Source organism: Arvicanthis niloticus, chromosome 20, assembly GCF_011762505.2.
Source record: "Arvicanthis niloticus isolate mArvNil1 chromosome 20, mArvNil1.pat.X, whole genome shotgun sequence".
NCBI classification, from domain to species: domain Eukaryota; kingdom Metazoa; phylum Chordata; class Mammalia; order Rodentia; family Muridae; genus Arvicanthis; species Arvicanthis niloticus.
The window spans coordinates 44524263-44545673 of NC_047677.1; the positions used below are offsets into that span (position 1 = coordinate 44524263).

Below are 21411 nucleotides of genomic sequence, written 5' to 3' on the forward strand. Positions count from 1 at the left end.
TGTTTTCAATTATCCTGGCTTCAGGTTCTTACCCGATTTTAAAAAAGACTAACACCCAGTTCAAACTCTCATTATCCTAAAAAAGAGTTTTAGAATAATAAGAAAGGACAGAGGTGGGTGTCTGGTGTTTCCAGAAACCTGATAATGCAATTTTCTATGAAGTTGCCGCCCTGAGGAATGGGTGGTTTTTCAAGTTTTGTAATTAAGTATAAGCAAAATCAGGTCACTGAGTAACACTTTTTTTTTTTTTTTTTTTTTTTTTTTTTTTTTTTTGAGCGTTGCCGCCATTGTGCACAGTGGCATTCCGGGAATTGTAGTTTCGCTATGCTGAACCCGCACTGGAATCCAATCAGCAGAGAGCCACAGCACCGTGATTGGCTGGGAGCCGCTCCCGCCCGCCCCTTGACCTGTCCCTCAGGCGACTGCAAAGGCGGTCCACGGTCCTTGTGGAGCGTGTGGCTTGCCGGCTTGTTTGCTACCAGGAGTGGTTGGTGTTCTCCAGGGCGGCCATGGCAGAGCCACAGCCCGCGTCCAGTGGCCTCACTGATGAGACTGCCCTCAGCTGCTGCTCCGACCCGGACCCCAGCACCAAGGTGGGTGACAGGGCCTCCTTCTCGGCGGCTGGAGCGGACCTGGGGCTCTGGCCCTGCCTGGCCGAATCCCAAGCGGGTCCGGCCGCTGCTTGCACTGAAGGCGCAGTGGAGTGAGCTGGGAAGAGGGCAATAGAGGCCAGTGGGGGGAGACAGTGCGGAGGGATCCCCCTCTTTAGAAAGTTATTTCAAAACCTGTAACCCCCAGTGTGCGTTAATTTGTTTATTTTTGGCATGGTGTCTTGAAGCCAGGGCGACTCAGGGCCAGATTCCGTGTCTATGGGTGTAGTTGTCCTCGGTCAGGCGCCATGGCCCTTTAGAGGGCCACTTTCAGAACTTGCATAGATAAAGGGGCCCCTCTATAATAACTCGTCCCTCTCAGCCGCACTCATTTTCGTAGTCGCTTTGCCGCCAGCGTTTACTCCTTCAAAGTACAGCGGTTGCACGAATTTAACTGCCTTTGCTTGGCTGTTGCTCAAGTCCACACTTCTGTCCACCACGAGTCCCTGGAGAGATTACAGGTAATAGGACTTGGACTTGAAGGGGATCTTAGATACTCTTCTTCTGACCCTTTCGTTTTGCAGTTACAACCAGTCAGGGGCTTAACCTATGGCGTTGAAAAGCTTTCACTTAACGCGGCTGTACTTCCAGTAGGCAAGACTCATTCAGGTGTGGTCCCTGCCGCTGCGTGGCTGAAAGTTAGACGTGGTGGCTGACGAGGCATTTATTCCTCTGTAGTCATCGGTGTCAGTAAACGCCTTTGCATATATTCATTTAGGCGCCGCATCATTTATAAATTCCTTGAAGACTGAATGTGGACTTTATGCAGACCTCTAGGAGGGGCAGAGAGATGGCGAAGGACTTTGGTCCCTGCTTGTTTTTTACCTTAAGGGCAAACGAGAGTCAGACACACTAATTGCCAAAGCTTTTGACTAGCACCAGGTGTGTACTTAGGGAAGATCTTAGTCACTACTAAGCTAAGGCAGGAAGGAAAGAATGAACACACACACACACACACACACACACACTTACTTCTCCCCATTCATTCTATACACACATACCTTAGTATGCATTTAATTTTTTAACTTTTTTTTGTTTGTGCGCACGCGCGTGCGCATGCTCATGTGTACACATGTGGAGATCTGTGGACAACTTACCATATTTGTTGGTGTTGGGAAGTTTGGCAGCTAAGCCATATCGTTGATCTCCTAGTTATTTTATACACTATAAATTGGTTCGTTTCATGTAAATTAGTTTCCTACATTATTGAAAATTTTATGTACTGATGTATCCATCCATCTATCAATCCATCCTTCTCTTTCTCTTTCTCTCTCTCTCTCTCTCTCTCACACACACACACACACACACACACACACACACTTTCTTGTTTAGACAGGGTCTCACTATGTGGCTTTGCCTGTACAAGAACTTGCTGTATAGATCAGGCTGGCCCCAAACTTACAGAGATCAAACTGCCTGTTTTCCAGACGCTGAGATTAAAGGATTAAAACTTTTTTTGTTCTTTGTGTGTGTGTGTGTGTGTGTGTGTGTGTGTGTGTTTTCGAGACAGGGTTTCTCTGTGTAGCCCTGGCTGTCCTGGAACTCACTCTGTTGACCAGGCTGGCCTTGAACTCAGAAATCCGCCTGCCTCAGTTGACTTCTGAGGTAACTGGGGATTTAGGTAACAAGCTATTCAAACAAGAAGACTTTAGGCCAGGGGATGTGGTGTGGTAGAGAGCCTGTTTGAATTCAATCCCTAACAAAAACCAACTAACCAAACAAAAGCAACAAAAGTAACAAACTGGACTGGAGAGACGGCTCAGTGGTTCAGAGCACTGACTGCTCTGTCAGAGGCCCGGAGTTCAATTCCCAGCAACCACATGGTGGCTCACAGCCATCTGTAATGGTATCTGATGCCCTCTTCTGGCGTGTCTGGAGAGAAGAGTAACAGTGTAGTCACATCAAATAAATAAATCTTAAAACAAACAAACAGAATCGACTGAATGAATGAACTAGAAATCTCAGGAGATCTTTAAAAATACATGAAGTGCACTTTTCTTGGACTTTGATTTAGCTTCCACATTCTCAAATTTCTCTGAATTTGGAGTTCTCCTTTGAGATTAGTCATTTTTGGCAGATGGACATACCATTCGGAGATGTAAAGCGAATTATATAATACCTGGTGTGTGTGAAGTGTGCTAGGCCCTGGATCAATGTTTTAAGTTCATTTGTGACAGCTCTATGAGGAAAGAATTGTCTCCATTTTACAAATACGGAGACTTAGACGCAGGTTCTTGAGTGACTTGCCCAGAGAGGAGCCCCTGCCTTTGGATCAAGATGTAGGGAGGCCTCTTATCTCCTTCTGCACCATGTCTGCCTGCAGGCTTCCATGCTTCCTGCCATGATGATAATGGACTGAGCCTCTGAGTAATTGTAAGCCAGCCCCGATTGCATTTATAAGAGTTGCCGAGGTCATGGTGTCTGTTCACAGCAGTAAAACCAAAACCCTAACTAAGACAGGGTGGGAGCATAAAACAGCCATTGGGGTTATCTTAATTTTGAAAACTCTTGTAATATTTATTTGTTTTGCTCATCCTATAAAGATTCCTACTTGTTGAGTTCGGAGTGTGTGTGTATGCTGAACCCAGAACTTTGGACTTGCACATATATGCTCTGACACTGAGACACATCCCTAGGCTAGAGTTATAGTAGATATTATACACCTATATAATGGAAATAAAGCCGGGCAGTGGTGGCGCACGCCTTTAATCCCAGCGCTTGGGAGGCAGAGGCAGGTGTATTTCTGAGTTCAAGGCCAGCCTGGTCTACAGAGTGAGTTCCAGGACAGCCAGGGCTACACAGAGAAACCCTGTCTTGAAAGACAAAAAAGAAAAAAAAGTAATGGAAATAAAGATATATTTGTTGGGAGAACATATGTCTTTTTTCCTAAGTGATAAGCATTTGACATAGGAAACGATTGAAGTAACCAGTGTGACAGAGCAGTGATGTAGATGGTGTTGAATAGGGGCACAGCGAACACATGTGATTTGTTGTTTTTTTTTAAATTTAGGATTTTGATTCAAGAACTATCACTCCAGATTGCAGATGAATAAGCCTTCAAGAAGCAGAGAGCAGTCCGGGCTCAAGCGGGGAGTGTTGCAGCCTGCTCCGCTCTGCCTGGCTAGAGACAAAAGACTTAACAATGCCTGAATAGTTACTATAACAAAAATGTTGCGACCTGCTCTGCTCTGCCTGGCTTGGCCTCCCAAGTGCTGGGATTAAAGGCGTGTGCCACCACTGCTCGGCTCAAATTGCCGCTCTGGTCTTCAGGTCAGGGTCTAGAGAGAGAGAGAGAGTGGGGATAAGGGGAAAAGACGCACAGAATGGAGACAAGACAGAGGTTCTGATCAAGGCTCTTTTATTGAAGGGAAATTTGGGGTATTTATACTCTTTTGCCACTCCCCTTGTAGGCGAGTGGATATGACGTAAGCCTTGGAGGCGTGGCTAGCATGTGGATAGCTGCTTTCTAGCCGCTTTCTGCTAAAAGTCTCTGCTAAAAGTCGGCTCCCAACAGGGGAGGACTTGAGCCAGGTTGCGGTCATTAGAAAGGCTGGAAGGAGGATTCCCAGGGAGGCTAAGCGGGCAAGGAAGTAGTAGCATGCTTGGCTGGGCTTGGATTAGAACCTCTTCAGTTCACTTTGGTTTGATATGATTGAGTCCGGGAGAATATTGAGGCCAAAAGCAAGACAGGTTATCAAGAGCCTGTCTCATTTGGGCTAACAAGGAGTGGCTGAGGCATTCCCCCTTGGGATTAACGCTCTCTTGGGCTGGACTGCTTTCTGATAATCTGGCTGTGAAGCCTAGGCTGGGGATGGGAGCCCAGGGCTGTGCTTAGGGGGTTGGACTGGGGAATGCAGACTTGGGAAGCAAAAGTAATAGTGTAACGGGGCCTCTGGGTGTGTTTTATAAGGGTAACAGCAAGGCAGATGAAGCGGTTTGCTCTGGGCCAGGCATTCTGCTAAATTCCTTCACACGTGACGGAATGTATACCTTAGCTCAGCCTCACACTAACTATCTTCACCCTTTTGGATGAAGACAACCAGAAACAGAGGTGTTGGGAAAGTAATGGCTTCCTCAGTGTCACAGTTGTAGAGCCATATCATGGCCAGCTCCAAAATAAATAAGTAGTAATTCCTCTTATATATTTTCCTCCATTTGCATGGGAGGATAATGTTGGGTGCGGCTTCGGAGATCTGAGCACAACTCCCTTGTTTTAAAAAAGAAAAAAAAAAAAAAAGAAGCCAGGCATGATGGTGTGCATTTGTGAGCTCAGAAGTAAGGAGGCAGAGATAGGTGGGTCCCTGGAGTTCTCTGGCCAGCCAGCCAGGCCTGCTCTGGAAGCCTCAGGCCAGATGAGGGACTCTGCCTCCCAAAACAGAGTAGACGGCTTCTAGCAGCACCTGAGGTCCTCTGGCCTCGGTATGGACACCTGTGTATACAAGGACATGCTATTGTGTGTGACCTCACAGCCGTGTAATAGTCCCACTGGTTTAAAAGCAGGGGACTGGCAGAGCTTGATCCTCATTGGCTCTAGAGAAGCATCTGCTTCCAGCTCTGGTTATCACCTGTTCTCATTTCCCTTCCGGGGCCGTCAGTTGAGTTTCCTTGCTGGTTGTCAGCGGCTAAAATGGCGGTGCTGATCTATCTCTGAGCCAGGCCCCCAGCCTACTGTGACATTTACAACCACATCTCCTTACCGTCTCTGCTGGGTCTGGTCTTCTGCCTTCTGATGTTGTCTTGTGTGATTGGGCCACCTAGCTAACCAAGGCTGATCTAACACGACCCCTTCTTGTTTGATAAAATAATCTGGATGGTGTTTAGAGCTGGCTCTATGTGCAATACCTCCAGCGCCACCTTCCCCCCCCCAGCCCCCTGTGTAGTGCATTGACTAATAACCAAGCCCAGTGTGGGAGACTGGCTTTCTCTGATAAGGCCTGCAGGAAAGCCTTTGAGGCTACCTCAGTGTGGTCCGAAGAGCACACATCAGCTTCTTTGTGGACTTGGCCTCCCCACGCAAGCACAGTAATTGATAGTGAAGCAGCAGGCACCAGCATTGGCCGGGAGACAGGGAGATGCTTGCTATTTTTGTAGTTTTAGTATCTCGTTTTAATTTCTGCTTAGACCAGCATCTGGCATTGGAAAGTGGTCTTGCTGCTTCGTAAAAAGTCTGAGACTTTTGCCTCATTTACCGTGGTCCTAGAGTGACTTTGATTTGTTTTTATACCCGTGTTCAGAGAGAACCAAGCGGTCAGTGCCTGGACAGAGAGGCTCTTTCTTACCTGAGTGTCAAAGGGGAAGGCAGCTCTGGATGTGATAGGGCAACCTGGGTCCAGAAACATGGAACCTTGAGCCAGCTGCTTTCTGCCCTGATGCCATATGGCTTAATGAGAGAACCAGACCACAAGAGTGCCACTGAGGCCCAAAGGCAAAGCTTTGTTCAGGGGATGAATTGCCCGGCTGTCCCCAGGAGAAGGGAATACAGCACCCCCAAAAGGAAGTTTGGGGTTTTATAGGGTGCTTTTAGTTGGGCGGGAGAGCGTCTAGTAGGCTAAAGGAACCCCAGTGGGCAGTGTTCTTTTCAGGGGAGGTGTGCCCTCTGACCATTAGAACAGCTGGAGGCTGTGGACAAGCTGTTCTGCTGAGGGGGGGGGGTCGGGGGGGGTCAGCAGACTCCTGGGATGTTTAGAACAGTCAGTTTCCATTTCCCTTAAGGGGCTAGGTCCCACGCTGGCCATTCATCTCGGTGTCTTAAGCCACCTCTGAACAATGAATTCAAGTGTTCTTTAGGTGACTTCTTCATAACCTGATAGAGTTTCTCTGTGTAGCCCTGGCTGTCCTGGAACTCACTCTGTAGACCAGGCTGGACTTGAACTCAGAGATCCTCCTGCCTGTACTAGGATTTAAGGCATGAACCATCACTGCCTGGCATGTGTTTGTATTTTATATGATGTAAGTTAGAGGGGGAGAAGGCTGTGCAGCTGCTGCATACTTTCTTACAGCTGTGACGAGTTACCCCGACAAAAGCAACTTTGGGGGAAAGGGGCTTATTTTGGCTCTCTGTTCACATTATCCTCTGTTATGGTGGAGACGTGGTAGAAGCTGGAGGCAGCTGCCCATCACAGCCACAGACAGGAATCACAGGGTGAGGAATGTTTATGTTTAGCTAGCTTGCTTCTTTCTGTGCAGTCTAGGACCCACGCCCATGGAATGGTGCCACCTACATTTATTGTGGGTATTCCTGCTTTGATCAATCTAATCAAGATTCAGCTCCGGGTTTGGCACTGGGGGAGGGAGAATTGGGGTGAGGACATGGGATACAGGGATGGGACTCAATTATGCCTTAAAACCTAGCACTCAGGAGGCAGAGGCGGGTGGATCTCTGTGAGTTCGAGGCCAGCCTGGTCCGCAGAGTGAGTTCCAGGACAGCCAGGGCAGGATAGACAGAGAAACCCTGTGTTGAAAAACAAACCAAAAAGAAAGTCCCTAAATCTGTCAGAGGTTCCCAGAGGCTAGCTAATGTAAAACAATCCCTCTCAGAGTCCCCAGAGGCTTGCCTCATGCTGCTTCTGGATCCTGTCAAGTTAACAGTATTCACCACTGAAGCTGCACAGGGGTGAACAGAGCCTCCAGGCCTTTTGTGTTGAGTCTGTAAGCATAGAAGAATAGCCCCATGGGGATAAGAGGTGCCTGTGGTAAAAGAAAACCTGAGCTTACACTGGTTAGAGATTAATGTGATTTTGTAACCTCTCAGTTACAAAATGGAGCCGACACTTGGACATGTAAATACTTAATATTCTTGTGTCAGGGCTGGGGATGCAGCTCGGTTGGCTAGCATGCATGAGGCTTGGGGTTGGTCACCAGAATGGGTGAGGTATGTCTCAGCATGTGGGAGTGGAGTCCAGAGTATCAGCAGTTCAAGGTCATCCTTGGGTACAGAGTGAATTCTAAGGCTAGCCTGGACTACTTGCAACCCTGACTCAAAAATAGGTGGTTCCTGAACCTAAAGAAATCAGCTCCTAACCAAGGTGTGACTCATAATTTTAGCCTGAAGGTTTTCACAAAGGTGTTGGGACTGCCTTTTTGCTGTTCGGTTCTTTAGGAGTCTAGGACCTCCTTGTAAGGTCTTGCCAGTTAACAGAGTTACCAGTAAATGGATGGACACAAAGAACCTCAGGGTGGCACAAAGGAGCAGAGGGAGAGCAGCTTCTCCGGGAGATTTCTTTCGGCAGAGAGTGCACCAGAACCCCCAGGCTGTAGTAGCACAATCCCAGCATTCAGAGGCAGAGGCAGGTAGATCTCTTACATCTAGGCCAGCCTAGTCTACAGAGTGAGTTCCAGGACAGCCAGGGCTATGCAGAGAAATCCTGTCTCGGGATTCCCCTCTCCAATAAAATAAATAAATAATGTCTCAGGTGATGTGTTTATAAAAAGATAAACAGATAGAGGATATGTTCTATGTGTGTGTCGTGAGGTATTGGGAAGGAGGCCCATATCGAGGCATCCCTTCCCCCTGAGGGACCAGCCACTCAACTGTATAGTATAGAATAGAGTTTATTCAGGGCATGGGGAGGAGAGTTAAGTGGGTAGTAGAGGCAGGGGGTGGGGGAGGGAGGGAGAGAGAAAAGTAGAGGCCAGCCATGAGCACGTGGAGAGAGGGGGAAGGAAAGGGGGAAGGGATGAGGGGACAGAGAGATCAAGAGAGCAAGAGTTCAAGAGAGGGAGGAGGGGGAAGCAGCCCCTTTTATAGTGGGCCAGGCCTACCTAGCTGTTGCCAGGTAACAGTGGGGTGGAGTTTCGACAGGATGCTAACATCAAAGATACCCACAATACATACATAAATAAATAAATAAATAAATAAATAAATAAAGTCTTGGGAACCCCTTCCCAAATAAATAAATAAATAAATAAGCCAGGACCCAATTACTAACAAGCAGCCCGGGGCCAGAAACACACATAATTTTTACATGAAGGCAGGTGGTGATTGTCTTTTGCCCGTTGACTGGGATCCAACCTCACAGTCCACTCCGGCTGACTAGTTTTAAAAGAGTTCTTGATAAGGAAAGGGGAAGAGGTCATGTGATTCTCGCCACTGAATTCCGTGAAGTGGAGGCGGGAGGGGTGGAAGGAACGGGAGCAGAGGGGGCCACTTCTTTCTAAATAGTTCAGCAACATTCGTCAGATATTAAGGAGTTTGGCATGCTCACTCACCCCTTTAATCCCAGTACTTGGGAAGCAGTCAGGCTGATCCCTGGGTTTAAGGCTAGCTCAGATTTGCTTAGTGAGTTCTGGACTAGTCGGGCTGCATGAGACGGGCTGCATGAAACTCTGTCGGGGGCAAGAAAATTATAGAGGTTGGATTCTTTGTTATGCCAAGTAAAGTTGTAGTTTGCTTGCTCAAAATCAAAGTAGAGGAGGAATACACACTCGTTGGTAGTTTATTTAGAAGATAGTCACTAAAAGCCCTGTGCAGTGGGGCAGAGGAGGCTTTTTTGTTTTGTTTTGTGGCGCTGGGGAGCGGAGGATAGATGATGTAGGAGTCACTTCAGAATTGTCGCTGAAGCAGGTGCTGGTGGCTCATGCCCGTAACTTCAGCCCTTGTGTGAAAGCTGGAAGGTCAGGGAGTCCAAGGGCCAGTTGGTAACAACAGCAAGTTTGAGGCCAGCGTGGGCCGTATGGGATACTGCCTCAGGACCCCCAAACCAAAACAACCACAAAGGTCCTGCTAAGCCGTAGTGACTTAAAAAGCAGGAAAGCCTGGTTTCTCGAACACTGTTAGTTAAGGGCATTCCTGGAGTGTATGTAACTCACTGGCTCTCAGCTGCCCACCCACCCCAGAAGCCTGCAACTGGACCACACTAGGCAGAGAGCTTGGGCGTGTGATCTATTGGTGCGTGCTGGAGATGGGTTTTCCTCTGCTTGCTTTCTGTTTGTGTAGTGACGCTGGGCTGCTCTGTTAACAGGAAGCATAGTGAAAGCTACTAATAAGGGTTAATAAGTGTTGAAAGTTAAAACACTTACCACACACTGCTGTTTCTCCTTAGGATTTTCTACTGCAGCAAACGATGCTAAGAATTAAGGATCCTAAGAAGTCCCTGGATTTTTACACGAGGGTCCTTGGGCTGACGTAAGTAAAGTGTTTCTTGGCAACTTGCTGTTGAAAAGTGCGGTGTTAGAGAAGATGGCTCAGTGGAGGAAGGAGAGAACTGACTACCCCAGCCTTGTCCCCTAAGCTCCATGGTAGCGCCATGATGACGCTCCCTTTGATGACGCTCCCTTCCTCTCAGAAATAACAGGCCAGATAAGTCATTCATATGTTCAGACCCTTTATGCTCTGCTTCTGAAATCATGGCTGTCGGGACATAGTATTTAGGGAGCCTGTGGATGTATTTAAAGCCAGTCCCTGGTTCCGTCTTCACAGGCTGCGTTCTGTCTTGCTAAGGAGGTAGCACTGGGGTCTGTGATCCTCCGAGCATGTGATACACGCTGGGTGTGCTTTCCTTCAGCTTTACCAAGACATGCTTGGTAATTTGGTTTGTTTCCTCAAATAGCGAGAGGCTTTTGGTAACACACACACATAAGTAATTAAGTGAAGTAATCTTTAATTCTCCACCTTTCATTTACTTCCACAAACTTAAAGAGAACAGGTCAAGTATTATGTACGCTCAGAAAATGTGACCAGACTCAAAAAATACATAAAGGAGAATGCAAAATGGCTTCCTTCTCCCCAGACTGCTTAATTTCTTGTGTTCCCCCTTCGCCACCCCGCCCCAGAAAAAGTGATTTGCTATGTGTGTACAGCATATTTAAAAGGCAGGGTGGCAGGGCTGTGGTGGCACATGCTTTAATCCCGGTACTCTGGAGGCAGAGGCAGTTACATCTCTTGAGCTTGAGACCATCATGGTCTACAGAGAGTTCAAGGACAGCCAGGGCTAACTACACAGAGAGGCCTCATCTCAAAAAAACAAAAATAAACAGGCAGAAAGACAGAGTGAGAGCAAATCCACCAGACACCCCTATGGGCCGGACGCCAGGCCTGTTATTCCCTTGGGTCTTCGCAACAGATCCCTTTCCCATAGCTCATACCCTTTACACACAAAGAAACTAAGTTGCTGGTCTCCTGACCCCACAGTCATCCCACAGTCACCCCAGGGTTGATTCCATTTGCACTTGACTGCACCTTTTACCTTGTGTATTACTGGGCTCCCTGCTAGGGTGCATGCAGCTTGACCCTAACCTAGATTGCTACTCTGCCGGAAGTGGAAGCAAGCTGCTCTTTCCTTCCGCTCCATCTGATTGCTTGTTAAGGCTGGTACGTTCGTAAGGCAGAGATAGTTTTCCCAGTGGTTCTGTTTGAGGTATTAGATCTTTTATGGAGTAAATTTATTTGTGGTTAATTGGTGCATAAATCTAGTGGTCCAGGCATATTGATAACAAGGATAAGTAGATAAAAGGTTGGACAGGACTCTGCAAACACTGCTTTAGGTGCAGGGGAATGGCTCAGTTGGTAAAGTGCTTGCCCCGACATGCGCACCTGCAGCCCTGTTGACAGAGGGACAAAGATTCTGAGACTTTTCCTTGTACTCAGTAGGCAGAGGCAGGCGGACCTCAGTGAGTTGAGCCCAGCTTGGCCTACTGGTCTGTCAGTTCCAGGTCAGCTAGGGTCACACACTGACACTGTCTCTGAGGTCAAAGGTGAGTGGAAGACAGTGGACAGCAGTTGAGTGGACCCTGTGCCAGCCTCTTACCTCTGCGTGCACACCCCCATGGGTTCACACACACAAAGATACTGAAAGCCTTGGGACTTTTCCCCTCTTCTTGCCTGGCCTCCCTTGTCCCGGCGACACTCCCTAAGACTCTTGCCCTCCAACCCCTTGCTTGTGCTGTGTCACTTTCTCTGCATCAGATGTGCACAGACGGTGCTGCGGACTGCTTGTTGTCTTGCTTGCTTAGCTCCCCTCCTTCCTCTCCCCTGCTTCACCTGCTCGGCCGTGTTGAAGCTTCTCCCAGAGGCCCTTTCCATGTCCCGTGACCTTTTCACGGTCTTAATTCTCTCTCTCACCTTTCTGCAGTGTCTGAGGCTTTAACCCCGTGTTGTTGACATTCACGTTTTCCATGAGTCTCACCTGGCCGCCCTTCTCTCCTGTCACCCTGTTTGCTTTCCTGGTGGGTTTCGAAGAGTTCATTAGATGTGTTTAGCTGAAAGTGACAGGGAAAGGTACTGTGTTGTTCATTGAAACAAAGCTTTAGGATACCTTCCCTGTTTGTTAAACTTGAATAACCGAGAGCTGATGGGTTACCCATGGAATCCCAGCACTTGGAAGCATGCCATGAGTTGGCGCTATCTAGTGAGTTCAGCCTATCCTTGGCTACACAGTAGGGTCATGTCTCACAAGACATTTAAAAAAGATTAATGAGTCACAGACCTCTGTCCCGCACTGGAACCCTGACCAGGGGCAGCAAGGGAGTGAGTTAAGAGCAGACACTGGAGAACCAGATCCCTGGGCACAGAAAAGCTGGGGTCTGGTGGTTTGTGAGCAGTGATGGGAGTGCTAGCCACCACAGCAGCAACCTGGAGCCTTGGTGTGTTTGTTATGTCAGTAAAAGGGTGGGCTACCCTCTGGAGGAGGCATTTGTAGGCTAGCAGTCTCAGGCAGTAAGCGCTCTTGGGGAGGAAGCTGCAGTTGACAGCTCTTGCACATATGCGCCTACAGTTTGTAAATACACATACCTGTATACACTGTTAACTGTTAACTTATCGTTTGGACTAGAGGAGGGCTTTGCTGTCCCTCTGAGCCTAGGGGTGTGTTGGGGGCTTGCTCTTCCCATGGCTCTGAGCATTGATCCTTGACAGATATGGCCATGTCAGAAATACACATTCCCTTAAGACGTCATACACTTGGCCCTCAAGGCTTCCTCTGCTCTCTACTTAGAACCTTTGGTTTTATTTTATCACGCGTGCCTGCACGCTTGGGAATTGAGCACTTTGGCTTTTGAGACAGGCTCCCTCACTGGTTCCTGCTAAGCTTGATGGCCGGCAAACCCCAGGGCTGTGTCTGGCTCAGTCTCCCCAAGGCTGCTCTTTCAAGCACAGGCCGTCATGCTTGGCTTTCCACATGGGTGCTAGGGCTCGAACTCAGGCTAATGCTTACATGGTAAGCGCTGACAGATGGAGCTGAAAAGGAGGTTCCCCCTTGGCTTTGGCCCATGCTCTTCTCACTAAGGTACTATTTTATATGTGGTCCTTATACCTAGTAGAGCTTGCATATTATGCTGAGCTCAGTATGAGTCGGCCTGGGCTACCTTAAATGACCCTTGCTTTTCTTCTAATTCCAGGCTCCTACAGAAGATTGACTTTCCTTCTATGAAGTTCTCGCTCTATTTCTTAGCTTACGAGGATAAGAACGATATCCCCAAGGACAAGCCTGAGAGGACAGCATGGACATTCTCCAGAAAATCTACCCTTGAGCTCACACTGTGCGTAACGCATCTTTGTCTCTTTACGGAGCCTAGCTTTGCAAAGGTGTTTTAAATAATTTTTTTGTGCTTACCAGTCTAAATCAGTCAATTTGTTTATGTAGGTTGTTGGAGACAGGGTTTCTCTGTGTAGCCCTGGCTGTCCTGGAACTCACTCTGTAGACCAGGCTGGCCTCGAACTCAGAGATCTTCCTACCTCTGTCTCCCAAGTTCTGGGATTAAAGGCGTGCACTACCTCCTGGCAATTTTCAATATATTTAAGTGTGGATATCTGGGTCTTATGCTATCAGTAAGACAAAGAAAACATTTTCCTTTTAGAGAAGAAGACCCCAAATGGCAATATATTTGCCAAATTATAGCTTATTAATTTCATAAAGTAAAAAATTCTTCTGAAATCTTCTGATATTCACATTTTTGTCCTCTTACTATTTTGCTATCTTTTTGATCCAGAAATATTATAGAATATGTTCCTTTTAAAGAGCCAGCACATCATTTTATAATAACTAACATTCAGATTTTAAGGTATTTTTTATAACCTCAACATTTAAAGATACAGAATTAAGGATCCCCCATTTCTTTTAATTTCACTACATTGGTGGGTTTTTGGTTGGTTTTGTTTGTTTTTGTTTTTAGGGACTACCAAAAGAGCCTCTGTTGCAGTGTGCCCATGTTAGTGTGTATCCCTTGATTCAGAAAGACTTGCCTAAGTGGCCTTCTCATACCTAAAATGGAAATAAATACTGGAATCTAGTCCCTGGAGCTGTCTTCACACTTGGTGACATATCTAGAACGTAGAAGATGACAGCTGCTGTGACTTTCATTCTTGCTCTTGTCCAGGTGCCTGAGTTTTAGCGTCTTTTTAACCTGGCTAGGACCTTCTTGGCCAGCTTGCCCCGTCTATAGGTGAAAACTCTGTATCTGAAGTAAAGTAGCATACATACGAGTACCGCTCCAGAGATGCTCCCCTTCGTGGGCTGTCCACAGGTCAGAACTGTGAGGTAGGCAGGGCTCTTTCTCTAAAAGAACAGAACTGTTAGAATGTGCATCCAGTAGGAGAGGGGATCTACTAGACCGGCCTACGTGGAGGGGCCTGCTAGTCCCAGCAGTGGCTGCCTGAACTCAGGAGAAGCAGAGAGCCCAGCTCCATCCACAAAGCGGGCTGCGTCGGCCGTCCTAAGCCGGGGTCCACAGCCTGAGCTCCCTGGAGCAGCACTGCTACTAAGTCCATGGCAGAAGGCCAACAAGTGGAGTCTGTTATCAGCAGTAGATGCAGGACAGTTGGAAGGCGTTATCACTTTGATGATGGGTCTTCCTCTCTGGAAATTCACACGAAGTTTTAAATCAATTAATCAAATTATTATTATATTATTATCGTTTATCACTATCAATTATTAATCAGTACAGATTGGTTATGGTTATTAAAATATTAATAACTTATAATTAATAAATGAGCCAAAATTACTTTAGACTGGAGAGCACAAAAAGTTAAATACATTTAAAAGGCTGGGGTGTGTATACTAGGTTGCCTCTGGCTCCCTCCAGTTGCCCGAGTACGCCAGCCTTCATGGTTGTTCTCCTTTCCTCTGTAGCAACTGGGGCACTGAAGATGACAAGACCCAGAGTTACCACAATGGCAACTCAGACCCTCGAGGATTTGGTACGTCCGCCTCATTGTATGGGATGTTTGTGCATGCCAGAGAGTTTGCATGGTGTACATATTTACGGATACAGAGCACTTTAGATATGAATGGCCTAATTTTCAAGTATAACTTATTAGGGATATGGATCTTTTTATTTCTTGCCAATCTTATTTAGCAGCTATGTCTGTGTTAGTCCAAATACTGTGTTTACTTTTGCGTACTATTATACACGAAAAAGCCATGTAAAGCCATGGTATTATGTTTCCAGGAAACCTTATTGTAGGGCTAGGGTTAGAGCCCATGGGCTTGTACATGCTGGGAAGGCATTCTGACACTAGACTGTCCCTCCATCTCCCTCTCAGAGAGTGTTAGTTAAAAACAATGGGAACTGTGGTTAGTCATTTTCTGATAGTGTCTTGTCAAGGGGCAGAAGAGGTAGTCTGGTGGTTAAGAACACTTGCTGTTCTTGTAGCAGACCCGGGCTTGGTTCCCAGCACCCACACTGTGGTTCACAACCATCGGTAATTCTAGTTCAATGGAATCTGACGGCCTCTTCTGACCCCATCAGACATCAGTACACACATAGTGCATATACATACACATAGACAAAATACTAGTTACACACAAAATACATCTACAACATGCATCCTGTCAAGATGGCACAGTAAAAGCTTCAGTTGGGTAATGTAGTGAATGCCAGCTGTCAACCCATTAAACATGAATGAATGACCTTTTTGTTATAGATTATTCTAAACAGGGTGAACTACACATTAGCCAGTACTGATTTATTTAAAATAACAATTCTGAACAACTATTTCACTATAACCAGCTAGTCAGACAGCAGTTGGTTCTTAAATATGTAGATTTTGAAGCAGTTAAATCTGTTATCAAGGGCCTTGGGTTTTGAAGTAAGATCAGGAAGCCACTTGAGACATCTTTACGACATCTCTTCCTGTGCTCTGTGTTTTTTGGGGGATGCCATCACCACAGGTCACATTGGCATCGCCGTTCCTGATGTCTACGGTGCCTGTAAGAGATTTGAAGAACTGGGTGTCAAGTTTGTGAAGAAGCCGGAGGACGGTGAGTGAGCCTTCTCACAGAGTGCACAGCTAAGATTGGCTAACAGGTCTACATGGCTGCTGGGATAGTGCTGACTGGGTGGCAGTCACAGGAAGCTCTTTCCAGCAGGCCTAGGAGCAAACGTAGCTCTCCTTAGAGAATGGAAAGAGCACATTGTGCAGCTTCACCAGGGACTAGACACAGGATGCAGAGAGCAATGAGATCCCCACCACCCCCTTTCCTAGCCCCCGCTTTATCTCACTGGCTTCCAGATTTCAGAATGTCAGGGTATAACTAGTTACTCCTAAATGAATCCTTTGAAGTGTATTTTGTGATTAATATAACTTTTGCCAGGTTACTTTAGTGAATAACTGGTATTTTTCTTTCTTTTATACTGTTATATATGTTTATGTCTTGGTATGTGTCTTGAAGTAGCACATATCTGAATACTGTAATATTTATATGTATCAGTATTATTATACTTAGATCTGTTCTGACCTCCGTTTTTTTGTTGTTGTTGCTGTTTTGTTTTTTAGTTTATTTTTAACTTTGGAAGTAGGTTCTTGCTGTGTGGCCCAGGCTGCCTCTGAACTTGGAATGTCAGTTTCAGCCTTGCTTGTATTTTTATTGTGCACCACCGCACTCAGTTACTGTTTCAGTCTGAGACAGCTCACCAGCTAAAGCAGTTAAGTGGATCACTGGCCAAGCCAGTGCCTAGCATGCACTGGGGTCATGGGGTCAGTCCCCAGCACCAAAAAAAAAAAAAACAAAAAAAACAAAAAAAAAAAAAAACAAAAAAACCCAACCCCACCAACCAACCACACACACACAGAAACCCAGAGAGAAATAAATGAAACCTTTCAATACAATTGTTTGAAGTGAATCATTCCCTGTGGGATCTTCTCGGTGAGGAAACGATCTGCCCTCTGCTCACATCGGCTGCTGTTACCTGGCCTGGTTTCCTATTTATCGTCTCTTTTTTCTTTGGTCCTCATGTATTTTTCTCAAAGATAATATAGTACGGTACTTTGAGCCTCCTTTTCTCCGTTTCTCTCTTGAAGCGTCTTTCACATCTCCACCCGGACTCCAAAGTTTTGTGAGGATTGATTTCTGATGACTGAGAACCAGGCACAGATAGATGTGTTCTGCTGAGAACCCCAGTCTCATTTTCCCTCACTCTTGAAAACACCACGTCCTTGATAAATCTGCCCTCAGGATGACTGATACTCCTTTGTACGTTATAGTGGTTTTTCTGGAGATCCTTGGTTTACCGGTTACTAACTTTTCCCCTTAAATGTATCTATTCTGGGTTTTCTTCTTGGTGGTGTCTGTGTGATGTGTATGCACATGTGCAGGCCTCCCCCTAGTACTCTGTATTTAACTAGGCAGAGTCTTTCACCGAAGCCTGGGCTCCCTGATTTGTACAGTCGGTGCTACCGTTTCCATCCCGTGGCTCCCTAATGTTTTCTTGGTCTTGGTTAAAACTGATAATACTTCACAGTGCTCATCATGTCTATATATTTTAATAGCTCTTTGTCCATTGTCCTAATATTTTCATAGTTAATTCAAGTAAATAATCCATTGTTTGGTTTTATTTTAAATATGTAATTAGGCGCAAATATATATTTAATTATGTTCTTGGATTGTGTTAGTTTTGCCTCTGAGCTATTTTTTCCAACAACTGTAAGCTGCTGTAATCCATCAGGCCACATGACCGGCAGAAGAGAATAGTCCCCAAGGATCCCAATGATCTCAGGAAGACAGGCTGGATGAGCCCTGGGCGGGGTTTCCTGCCTACTGGAAATGACAGCTCTTCTCTCCGGAGGCTTTTACACCCTCAGGGCAAAGCAGGTAGTAGGAGACAAGTCTGCTTGTGTGTGAGGGAGAGGCCTGAAGTTAGCAGGCTGATTCTTTCTGGCTTCTTCATTAGACAAACACTACAGCAGCACCCCACCCCCACCCCTTTCTCTCTTGAGGGCTTCTGGGAATCAATAGTGGAGCCCCTCCCAGTGTGCAGGCTGGTGTTGATTGCCTTGGGGAGAGGCAAACATCCTGTTTATTCTCGCTCAGAGCTCGTGTTCTGACTCTAAACTATCCTCTCCGTGGATCAGGTTAAGTCAGCAAGCCGTGCTCACCCGTCCTCCTCGGCCATCATCCTGGAGATTGCTTAGCTCTGTTTCTCTCTCTTTTTTGCCCTTATCTGTATTCCTGGACCTTGGGGTCAGGAGGCAGACGCTAGAGTCAAATGAGGTCAGCATCTTAGTCCCCAGATAAATCAATCTCTCAGGGCGCATCCATACATCTAAGTGAGCAACTCCATTGTGGTGACAATTCCCGGGAGCCACAGTCTGATTGACAGGGCTTAGGGTACCCCAGTATAGTGTTTAATAGGGTTTGCGTGACCCAAGCCTCTGGTGTCTCGGTTGTGCGAAAAGGCCACATTGCCTGCTCCCTTGAGCATCTCTCTGTCTTCTCTTCCTTCCTAAATCATTTCTGTGATTGGTGACATGGCGACCTCAAAGTGAAGCAAGGACCTGGTACTTAATAGAGCTGTTCCCAGGTTCTGGAAGGTCACATTCTAGGCATCAGGATAACCGTGCTACTGTGACACAAACCTTTTAGAGAGAAAGGTATCAATATTGTGTTTTATTCAAGTGCAAATTAAAATTGTAATGAAAACATGTTTGATTTTTTTTTTAATGTGCCTTTCTAGTAATGAAAAGTTTTCTTTATACAGGGAAAATGAAAGGTCTGGCATTCATTCAAGATCCTGACGGCTACTGGATTGAGATTCTGAATCCTAACAAAATAGCAGAGATTATTCCATGAGAATGTGCCTTTGAGGTGTCGTGAATGGTGGGGACAAGAAACAGCGTGATTCACGATGCTGAGGAGCTGAGGTGCCGGAAGCCTTGGGGACTGATGCGTCTGCTCCAGCTCAAATCATTCTGAAATCCTTTTCATTGTCCTGATTCAGTGGGTTTTGAAAAATCTCCCCTCTGTTTAGCCAACCTAATTTTCAAGTAGCAATTTATCTTATGACCTTGACAAAGTTGTGTGACTTTACCTTTAAGATAATAATTAGAACAGTTGCCTTTAGAGACCACAGCTGCTACTGCCTGTCTCTTAAAGACTACTCAAGTCTGTTTCTGATTCATCATTTAAACTTTTGTTTCAAATGTTTCTTTTTGGGGTCTGTTACCTTCTGGGGTTTCAGTTCCTCAGAAATAACTTTCCATACTGGGAAATACAGAGCCGTGAACAGAAATGAGATTTGGCGAGTACTTCAAACAGCATAGTGTTTATCTTATAAAAGAGAAGGTATTCCTGAGAGCAATTCGGAATCATGCCTGCCGACAAGGACACAGAAATACTAATTTTTTTTTTTTGTATGTATAAAGTACTTTCAGAATTCAAGGACTATCTTTACTTTTCTGGGAATGTGGAGGAGGATCGGATTAGACAAGGGGCTATGCTGTAGCATCCTTTATGTGAATGAACACTGCAGTTACCATGTGAGAAAGCAAACAGCTGGACATGTGAGGCAACCTGATTGGTCTGAAGGCATGTGAGGTCATCGGTTCCAGTAGCTGGATTATGCCTACAGTGCCTCCTTCCCTACTGTGAAACCTGCAGTGAGTCTGGCCTGTGCTCTTTGCTCACACTTGGGCTTGAATCCCCTTTGCTCTAGGGGACCCCTGTGAGTGAGCCCCACATTACTTGGAGGAAGTCTCCCCCACCCCATGCTCCTCAGGATGCTTGTCATCACATAGGATGAGTTACGTTCAGTGCTAAGTCAGACATCGGGAGTTAGCTCTGTGGTCTAACCTGCTGACTGACAATTGATGGATTCTCAGGTGATTTGGAGACTCAAAGACTGGAGGACAAAACCCAATCTGAAGTTTCCAGCCCGCTGTTGTGGAAGATTCGGATGGGCAATGCCAAGCATTACTCAGCTATGGGCACTTTCTGTCTTCTCGGGACGAAATAGATTTATGTGAGCAGTTTAAACACATCATAGGCTGAAATAAAGCTAACGCTGTTTAATATATAAAGTTCTGTGTAGCAAGTCCCTTTGTGTTAAAGGCTGGTCTTGAGACCTGGGAGGATTCAAAAGTAAGTTCGTGGTGAACCAGGGATACACATGAGTCTGTACAGAATAAGTCAGGTAGCTTCTATGGTTGAAGAAGCGTGGAAAAGAAAATGCCAAGTGAAAAGATTTGGGGAATGAAGTACATTCAGGAGAAAGAGCCAGGTATCAAAAGGTGGGTCACAGGAATTTAGGAGGGCCAGTTTCAAATATCCAGTGCTAGAATCACCAAATGGTATTCTTATACTGGACCTACCAATTTATCTGACAATTTAAAGCATATTTCTAGGGGCGAGAAGTACTTGCTAGGTGAGTCTTGCCAAAACATAATCCTCACTCCTTAAGTTCACTCCGATATGCACTGAAAAAACAAACAAACAAACAAACAAACAAAACGTACCAGGCCTTGGCAGGAATTGCAACAGTGCACTTGCAAATACACTTGCCTGGGAAATGGTAGAAAGAACGGACTGGGGGTTGGGGACCTTGCTGCTGCTCGGGGGAGATAGTAGTCCTCTACTGGCACAGTCACCGGAAGTCTGCAGACGTGCACATGTGAGCTGGGACTCTTACTGCAAGTCACTTAAAGAGCCAGTGGTGGAAGAATCACTTGCGGCTTCCTGATGCAGTATTTTGACCATAATTTGTTTGTAATTAGGTTGTTGTAACAAAAATCGCATAGACTAGATGATATGAACATTTCTTCTCATATGAAGCAGCAGCCTTTACAGTATCTGGCAAGGGTCCTCCTGATTGGTTGACAGGCACTGTCTGTGTCTTCACGGGGTGGAAGTTTGCCGCAACTTGCATCCCATTCCGGTAGGCTCCACCGTAATTGAATTGCCTTGCAAAGAGCTCATGTCCAAGTACAATTTTGGGGAGTAGGCTTAGTCATAGGAATGTCGAAGGACCCCAGAGTTGTCCCATGGAATAGTACGCAGAACTTGACCATGTGGCTGTGGAGAGACCTTTGTTCTCAAGATGCTATTGGTAGCACAGGAAGGGCTGAGCGCACACACTGCGGAGTTGGCCAGCAAGAACTCCCCATGTCTGCAGCTTGCTCATTCTGTCACTTGACATTGCTGGTTTTGGGTCAGTAATATATATGATCAAAGATGGCTAAGGCCAGTCTGAGTGCTGAGTGTCCATCAACAACGGCTAGTGAAAGACAGTAACCTGGGATTCCTCACTTGTCTAGCAGGCTGGAATCCCTCCTCAAGTCTCTGCAGCCAAACCCCTCTTACATTCTGGAAGACCAATAGTTTCATACAAGGTTACTTATCAGACCATTTCCCGGTTGGGGTTTTCTGGCTTTGTGTGGTGATGGCGATGCTAAAAGGAGGTTTTGTGGGGGTTGAAATGCAGGTGAACTGCCTTCCTACCGAGGCTGCTGCATTCAGCATGATGTGTCACAGATGTAACCCATGGCCTGCTGAGGTCATACATGTCAAGTTTCTCTCAGGTAAACCTTTTCTCTGGCCACCTCCTGTTCTACACT

General features: G+C 46.3%; 1 protein-coding gene across 1 annotated transcript; it reads left to right on the forward strand.

Moving 5' to 3' along the window:
* The first annotated feature begins 414 nt into the window (after positions 1-414).
* Glo1 (glyoxalase I) lies at positions 415-19878 on the forward strand. The gene is made up of 6 exons (XM_034524818.2): positions 415-593; positions 9692-9774; positions 12984-13124; positions 14714-14781; positions 15755-15844; positions 18561-19878. Exons 1-6 carry the CDS (start codon positions 510-512, stop codon positions 18650-18652), a joined length of 558 nt encoding a protein of 185 aa, XP_034380709.1. The 5' UTR covers positions 415-509; the 3' UTR covers positions 18653-19878.
* Positions 19879-21411: the final 1533 nt, after the last annotated feature.

Bases quoted from the DNA above. Each gene is read 5' to 3' on its own strand.
- Glo1 (XM_034524818.2), top strand. From the start codon at position 510: ATGGCAGAGCCACAGCCCGCGTCCAGTGGCCTCACTGATGAGACTGCC. The intron at 9,775-12,983 runs GTAAGTAAAGTG...TTCTAATTCCAG, and splicing joins ACGAGGGTCCTTGGGCTGAC to GCTCCTACAGAAGATTGACT. The intron at 15,845-18,560 runs GTGAGTGAGCCT...TTCTTTATACAG, and splicing joins TGTGAAGAAGCCGGAGGACG to GGAAAATGAAAGGTCTGGCA.